The 8,910-nt window shown below is 40.0% G+C and overlaps 1 protein-coding gene across 10 annotated transcripts in view; it reads right to left on the reverse strand.

The window, feature by feature from the left end:
• Dnm3 (dynamin 3) overlaps positions 1 to 8,910 on the reverse strand; it is a 605,597-nt gene that overhangs the window by 378,084 nt on the left and 218,603 nt on the right. For 9 of the 10 annotated variants that reach the window (XM_029553749.1, XM_008848499.3, XM_008848501.2 and 6 more), the window contains exons 8-9: positions 5,278 to 5,413; positions 3,047 to 3,114 (exon numbers count right to left, since the gene is read on the reverse strand). In XM_029553749.1, coding sequence (XP_029409609.1) covers positions 3,047 to 3,114; positions 5,278 to 5,413 — 204 coding nt within the window. The remainder of the gene's footprint in view (positions 1 to 3,046; positions 3,115 to 5,277; positions 5,414 to 8,910) is intronic. The other variant, XM_017802043.2, reaches the window with a different exon arrangement.

Raw genomic sequence — 8,910 nt, forward strand, 5'->3', positions numbered from 1 at the left:
CTCTCCGAGTCCTCCTCAGAACCAAAGAGTCAAATATGCTTTCAGGACTTGGAATGTGATTGTAGCTGTAATATGTCTAATCTCCACTATTTCACAGCAATAGAAAGGATGTAGTCAGTCCGGTATCAGTACACTCCCTGATTCAACCACCACCTGATATGTTTCAAGAAAAATGTGTGTATAATGAACACATACAGACATTTGTGCTTGACGTTATTTCTAAATAATGCTGCATAACAACTATTTTCATAGGATTCATATTTCATTAGCTAGTATGAGTAATCTAGAGATGATTCAAAGCAGAGGGAGACTATGTGTATGCAATATTCAAGTAGTGTGCTATTTCATACAAAAGACTGGGCCTCTGTGGATTGTGGTATCTTTGGGGGAGTGCGGGGGGCAGTAGTGGAACCAGTGCCCAGTAGAGTGCAAGGGATGCAAATTCTACAGCTGAAATATAATAAATTTCAATTTCTATTTCTAAAAGATTTCAAAAGCATCCCTATCTTAATAAGTTAGCCTCATCTTTTGCACAATGGAACAGTAGGATTTGGGGACTATGAGATCTATTCTCTCCAGGAAGGCTATACTATAAAGTGGACGGTTCTCAATCTGGAGTCCTAGGGACTAAAGGAAGCATGTGATCATAGGATGAGTCATGAGTTCATTTTAATATTGTGTAATGTCTAAATCATGAATTTATACAAATAACAACAAAAATAGCAAGTATTTTCTTTTGGGCTGGAATTAATTCAAATTTGGTGTCATAATACAAGATGGAGGAGGCTATGTGTGTTTCACAATCAGTTGAAAATAGTTGGTAAATGTTGCCACGAAGCATCAAGCATGAGGACCTGAATTCAATCCCCAGCAACCACCTAAAAAGCCAGGTGAGGTGGTGCCTGCCTGCAATCCTAGCATGGGGAGAGGGGGAAGCCGTTAGGGGTGGGGAGGACAGGTAGAGATAGGAGGCTCCCTGGCCAGCCAATCTAACTGAAGCAGCAAACTAAGGTTCAGTGAAAAACTGTTTAAAAAATAATGTGGCAAGGCTGGAGAGCTGGCTCAGTAGTTAAGAGCTCTGGCTGCTCTTGCAGAGGATCCAGGTTCAAGCACTCACATGGCGGCTAACAACTATCTGTAACTCCAGTTCCAGGAGGATCTGACACCCTCTTCTGACTTCCGCAGGCACTGCATTACATGGGTGCACTTACATACATGCAGGCAATACACTCATACACTAAGATAAAAAATAATACCTAAAAAATAAAGGGGAGAGCAGTTGAGGAAGACATCCAACATCAACTTCTGACCTTCACATGTACATGCACATGTACACACACAAAAACATGTATTTACATACACACACACACACACACACACACACACACACACACACACACGCAATCCTCACTGCCAATGATACTGTTGCTTCAGGCGTTCTTCAGTCCTACGTATTTCTCCATTTGCAAGAATACTTGGCATTTAAGGAACTTGAGAATAGCCCTATTGAATGAACTTTTTCTTTAAAAAACTGCTATTTTGTTACAAGCTCTTAGCTTCAGCACAGACTTTAGAAAACACCAAAAAGTCAACAGAGAAAAGGTAATCAATCCATGAACCAACTCAAGTGGGACTATCTCACATTCAGGACACATTTTAACATACTTAGTATATGCTCACTAAATTATGCTTGATGAAGTCTACGTGAGCTTAAGATATGTGTTTTAAAATAATTTGTATCATAGTTCTTGAAGGAAAGTGCTATGGACTGAATGCTTGTATTCTCCCTAAAACTTATATATTGAAACCCTGTCTACTTTTTGAAGTTGTTTTTAATTTTTAATTTATTTTATTTTATATGTACAAGTGTTTTGCTTGCATGTATGTAAGTGCACCTGTGTTGTGAAGTGCCCATGGAGGCCAGAAGGGACACTGAATCCCCTAGAACTAGAGTTACAGACTGTTGTTATCCATCCTGTTAAATGCTGGGAACTGAACCTGGATCGTCTGCAAGAGTAGCCAGGGCTCTTACCTGCTGAGCCATCTCTCCACCCCTGAACTTTAACATCATAGCATTAGGAGGTAGGGCTTTTAGAAGGAACTTAGAGCATAAGGGTGGGAGAGGCAATCAGAGATCTTGCTGGTTCTCCTTCTACCACATAACAGCACTGCAAGACTTGGGTATCCTGCAAACTGGAAGAAGGCCCTGGCCAGAACTAGGCCATGCAGGAAGAACACTAATCCTGGACTTTTAGCCTCCATAACTGTGAGAGGTAAATTTCTGTTGTTTATTAGCTACCCAATCTATGGTAATTTGTTATAAAAGCATTAAAAATACTAAGATAGGAAATGAGAGAATAATCTCCCTTTGGAACAAGAGGAAATTCAGGTTAGTTCACTCCAGCTGACCTTCTGAGCTCAGGCCACTCCACTCTCATCTCCACATTCCTCACAGCTCCATGAAGAACTGCTGCATCTTCCCACTTCTATGAAGACTCTCCCAACTCCTCCATCCTCAACAGCCTCCATTCCTTCCTTCCCCATCTCACAGTTCACTCGCCACTACCCCATCTGCATGCACATGTACATTTTGGCACATAGCACACAGTGGTTGTCAAAATCATCTCTCTAAACAGGAAAGGTGCTGTTGAAAAGTACTCACCCATATTAATCTTTCCCAATCTTCCTCCACAACTCCACTCAAAATTAACCTGCCATTTCTCCATGAAAATGATTATTTATGAGCACATTGTACCTTCCTCACTACAAGGCTATGCAGAAGAGTGTCTTGCTCACCTACTCAGAGATGAGTAGGGGCCTCAAATCCTGCCATGTAGAATACAGGGTACAGGTACAGAAAACATTTTTATTATTTTTAATTGGAGCAAAACTGAGGGGCAATATAAAAATAGCACTATGTTAAAACTAAGATTTCCTGTCTCTAATTTCTATCTCTCTACTTTCCTCTGCTCAGAAACACTACTATCATTTACAAATGTTCCTTTTCTTTTGGCAGCCTGAAGGCAGGGAAACATGGGTCACTTGCCTGATGCCATGTATGTTTTTGATTGCATAGCTTATTTCTCTTCGCAGCTCTTTCTCATTGAACTCCATCTGCAGATGCAAAATGAGCCACGATTATGACACTCAATGTTGTTGGATAATATTATTGGATATTTCAGAATGAGAATATCTTGACTTAGTTAATAATAAATGGATAGTCATGTTCTTTTCTAAGCTAAACCCAGATGGTCAAAACATCTGTTTTTATGAAGTTCAAGGTCACATTGAACACTAGAGAGTCCTGAAAGTTCCCATGCAGCAGGTTTTAACTCTATTATATATGAGGAGTGCTGTACATAAAGGATGCCTTCTGGAAATAAATCCAGCCATTCAGTTGAAACACATAATTCTTTATTCTTTTCCTGAATACAATAAAGCGGAGGCCATAGACCAGTATATAAATGAAGGTGTCACCTGATGGGCAGCGGCAACATAGCTGTCCTCAGATTCGCAATGGCTGTCTTTTCTCCCTGGCCATTTTAATGGTCTGAATTCAAGGCCTCTTTAGAAAAGGAAATTAACAATACCTCACCAAGCCAATATAGATGCATTGCCATATAAATATTTCCTAGAGTCCTAGGCATGATAACTCTACTTGGAAATACCATCGAAGTCTCACGGAGCTTAGACCTGGATTCAGCCCTGTCAGGAATGCAGCTGGTCCAGCCTCAACTCTCTGTCCATTTCCTCCCTCATAGAACAATGACTTCCCTTGGTCTCTATCCATATGCTGTGGCTTCACGGTTCAGAGCCTTTATCATTCCTTCCTTCATAAACACTTCCACCCCTATTCCACTGCCTATTGCTTAACTAGCTCTCCATCCTTACAAACTCAGCTCAGAAATCTGGCTCCCTTTCATACATGGGCTAGGATTCATGTCTGTGGGTTGTGTTTCCATAGCACCCTGTGCTGAAAGTTGCCACTTTACTTAGCACATTTTAATAAAATGATCTATTTACCCATCTTCTTCCCACACCAATACATAAACATCCACCTCTTTGTATGTGAGGCAGGCAGCATTCTCCCTCAAAGCATTCAGCTGTCTCATTAAGCATTTCATTCCTATCAAGTCCAAACTTGATAGGAAGTTTCATACCTCCATGCCAATGCAACTTTTCCTTACTTTCCCTCATCTCATGGGTACCATTATTCATTCAACTGCAAAAGCCAAAATTTGTAGAGTCTCCTTGAATATTCTGTTTTCTACCTCCTGTATCAATCCAAGGCCTATCAACCCTACCTCTAACAATCCCTAAATCATCCATTTCTCTCCACCCTCTCTTATTGCATCATTTTTACCTAGAAGCTAAAACACCTCCCTTGTACAAGATCCCTTCCAAGGCCATGTGCCTGTGTGTTTACAGTATTGCTTTCTTCTCCTTCAAGGCACCCCTGAGATTGTAGAAGCTTCAGACAGAAAAAAATGGCACATCCCCATCTAATCTAACTGCACTCTCATTCTTGTTCCTGACAACCCAGCAGGCATAGTGTTCTTTGAGAATAATCAACACAAACAAGTCACAAGCCCCTGACTGAAAACCCTTCTGTGACTTTCTGTTGCTAACTGCGAATACCTCACTCCAACCTAGAAAGTCCTGAGTGAGCTGAGGCCTTTCCTCTCTGATTTCATCCATCCTCTTCCTTATTAGCTGGGCCCTGGCCATGACTGCTCTTTGTCTATCAGCTCATGTTCATCCCTGCTTTAGTGCTTCACACAAGGGTGCTGCCACTTCCTTCAATGAGCCTCTTCCCGAAGATCTTTATACAACTCACCTCTGCATGCTGCTCTGCTCGTGGCTAAAATGTCCTTCACTCAGAGGGAACTTACCTAACATCCTGTTAAGAGGATCCTCACATCATGTTACCATAATAATGCTTCATATTTTCTTATGTTTCTTTCCCCCGTTATCTTTCCCCACTAGATAAATTAGGCCCTTTTCTATCTTGATCACTGGGAATTTGGTACTGGCTCAAGATATATTTTAAATCAAACAGACAATTGATAAAGATCACAGAAAACTCAATGATTACTTCCTGAAGTAACCTGAAATGCTGTTAAATATCACTGAATGAAATCAGGAATCTTTCTCTCTGAATTTCATTACCTGAGTACATGGTTTTTATTTAGTCTCATTCCACTCACACCAAGAGATCTGCAAAAGACAGTGTGAAGATGGCACGGAACAAAAGGAGAAAAATCAGTCCTTACAAACCTTCACTATCTCAAAGGGAAAGCGTTCGTGGAAAATGCGATTGATCTTAGCACCGCCTGAAAGCTCCAGTGTATCTACCTGATCACCTGACCCTTCAATTCTCTTCTCAAAGTCCACAGCAAACTGCTGAACCATCCTAGAGTGGAGAAAGAGAAACAATTGCAAGTTAAAATAGTGTGGCTCTGCTGTCCTTGTTTCATGTCGCTGTCCGGTTCTTTAGAACCCTTTTCTGGTATTCTTAGTGGCACCTACTGGTCAAGTTAGCACGGCACGCTTTCCAGCTCTCAACACCATTATGTCAACACAGTCTGTTAAGGTTTATTTTAGGCATGGAAGTAAACATTTTAAATATAGTTGTTTTTAAATGTATTATGTCCATTGTCTTCTAACGTGAAATAGTGTTAACTGGATCTTTGAATTAAATATTAAAGTTATATAATAAATCTTGAGTAGTCAAATGACGTTCAGCTTCTGTGACATCACACTGGCCCACTCCCCACTCCTCTAAAACCTCTCATACTGCCTGAGCTACATTCTCCCTCCAAGTACAGCAGCCTCAATCTTCCTTCTCATCCCATGAATTTGTCCTAGTAATCTAAGCATGACCAGCACTGCGAAGTGTCAAGAAGCTAGTTTCTCCAGACCTTCAGTTCCCCTACTTCATGGGAGTGACTGACCCATATGTGCAACTGTGTGTTGGACATTTTCTCTTCGCTGTCTTGACTAAATACACTTAAAATTGAACTACTGAACGTCTCTCACTCCTTAGCTTGCTGGTTCTCCTGCCTTGGCTAAGCCCTCAGCAATTCCTCCTTGGATTACTGAAGCAAACTCATTTTGATTCTAGGTTTAGCTCTGTCAAGGTCAGATCTTACACTGTCAGTCATACAAATCTATAATCATAGATCCCACTATAGCTAGCTCTGGCTTTGCTTTTCAGTAGGTTCCCAAAGTTTGATATAAACCACAAATCCCTTAACCCATCATGCATGATTCTTCATGGTCTGACCCTGGCTCTTATTTATTTATTTACTTATTTATTCACTTATTTATTTATTTATTTATTTATTGTGTATGAATGTTATGCCTGCATGTATGTAAGCTTACCCATGTCATGCGATGACCACAGAGAACAGAAGAGGATCTCAGATCCCCTGGAACTGGAGTTACAGACAGTTGTCAGCCTCCATGTGGGTTCTGGGATTTGAACCCAGGTCTTTTGCAAGAACAGTCAGTACTCTTAACCGCTAAGCCATCTCTCCAGTCCCTGACCCCCTGATTCTTCTTGAGCTCCACCTCTCACTCATCCACACTCACCTTCCAATCCAACCACAATGAATACTGGCAATTACCCAAATGTACTAAGCCCCTATGTTTTTGTATTTGTTTTACCTTTTTGCAGAGGTGTTCTCTCTGTTCCTTGCCTGACTACTTTCCTTCTGTCCTCAAGACTCACCTCAGGAGGCCCTCACAATCAGCAATCCCCCTCACCTACCAACATCACGTGTCACTGCCACAGTTAAGAGATCCTCTACTTCTTTAGTCTACTTCCAGCAAAGTAATGAACAAACAACACTGTCACAGCCTGTTTGCCTGTCAGTCACAAACCAATGGGCAAAGGCATCCATTCAATTTTTCTCCGCTTGATCAACATCAAATGTTGATGCTCAAGAAATATTTGCTCAATGAAGTAATGAATTATGCTAAGTGCTTAAAAATAAAAAAGAAAAAGAGGTATTTCTATTTGTGAGAACTAGGTCTAGAAATTCTAATGTTAACATATAAGACTACCTTCAATTCAAAATCTAATAGAAAAATATTTCAAATCATCTGAAACTTGTAGCTTTTTATTGTCTTTCATCAAATAATAGGCTAAGGTAATTATCAATTATGTATCTGTGTTTAGGCATATGCTAATGTTTTGCTTTTAAAAGCCCGGAAAAGTATGCTATATGCACTAGAATACAAAAATTTTTACAAAATTTATCTCCAGCAATCCTTTGCCCTAAACTCCACATGGCCCAACTGGGAATGAGCTGGCACAGTTCATACTACTTTCTTGCCCTCCTCCTTCAACCTAAAGACTTCTCTCATATGTTAAGGTCCTAATTACCACTTTCTCTGGGGACACATGCCTTTCCTCGCATCACTGTTTCCTCATCTGGGCTCATAACATCTTTTACTTGTCATAAAAAGTGTTCGTTAGATTCTAACACAATTAATCATCCATGTGTCTGTCTTCATGGCCCTCTTCTTAAGTACTAAATTCATAGTCATTGTTGACTCCACGGTAGATAACACAGGGCCAGAGTCTGTGTAGCATGTATGAAAAGATGGGAGGAAGGCAGGAGGAGCAAAAGAAGGAACAGGTCAGAAAGATAGGGGCATGAAAAGAAGATGATTCACTTGACTAGTCAACAATCAGATGGTGAAAATGTCTGTAATCAAGACCATGAAGTCACAGAGGCAAGGATCAATCTTTGCATCCTTCTTTCAGTTGAAAGTTAAGATAATGGCCCAGGACCTCAATAGAAATAGGTTTTCTTACTATGTAACTTGATGAATTTTATAAGAGCTTAACCAAAGTCAAGAAGAAACAAACTAGGGAAGAGTTCTATGTGAAGGGGAAAAAAAGTCTTTCTTTGGCATATATTATATTTGAGTGACATGATTGCATGTAACATGATGCAATTAAAAATGTCATTGAAATGATTTAAATATCCAGAAATTACACACACACACACACACACACACACACACACACACACATACACACAGACAAGGAGTTAAGTTTCCCTTCATGATCATTGCTGGGAGGCAGCCTCCAAAATGAAATTCAGCCACTTTGTGAATTCTGACCACAGCAAGGACCATAAAAGGCATTAATCCCAACTCATTAATAATATGGGACTTCAATATTCCACTGTCTCCATTAGATAGGTGAACACGGCAGAGAGTTAACAGAAAGACATCTGAATTAAACAACACCATATATCAAATGGACATAACAGACATCTACTGAGTATTCCACCCAAGTACCAAAGGACATATTTTCTACTCAGCACCCCATGGAACCTTCTCTAAAATCGACCATATACTGGGGCACAAAATGGGGCACAAAAAGAAGCCTCAACAAATACAAAAAGAGTGAAATAATTCCATGCATTCTATCAGGCCACAATGCAGTAAAGCTTAAAATAAACACAGGAAGAAATCCTACTAACTACATGAACACATGGAGATTAAGCAACATATTTCTGAATGATGAATGCGTCAAAAGAGAAATTAAGAAAAAAAAAGTATTCGTGGAACTAAACGAAAAGGCAATACAACACAATAAAACCTCTAGGACACATTGAAAGCAGTCCAGTATGGGAAGCTTATACCTCTAAGTGTCTTCACCAAAAAATTGGAAAGATCAGAAATACATGACTTAACATTGCAACTCAAGACACATGAAACGCAACAACAAATGAAACCCAAACCCAGCAGACAACAAGAAATAACAAAAATCAGGGCAGAAATTAATGAAATTGAAACAAAGAAAACAATACAAAGAATCAACAATTCCAAGAGCTGGTTCTTTGAAAAGATAAACAAGATTAACAGACCACTAACCCAGTGAAACAAAAG

The sequence above is a fragment of the Nannospalax galili genome, unplaced genomic scaffold, assembly GCF_000622305.1.
Source record: "Nannospalax galili isolate Female #2095 unplaced genomic scaffold, S.galili_v1.0 scaffold624, whole genome shotgun sequence".
Taxonomy (NCBI): Eukaryota; Metazoa; Chordata; class Mammalia; order Rodentia; family Spalacidae; genus Nannospalax; species Nannospalax galili.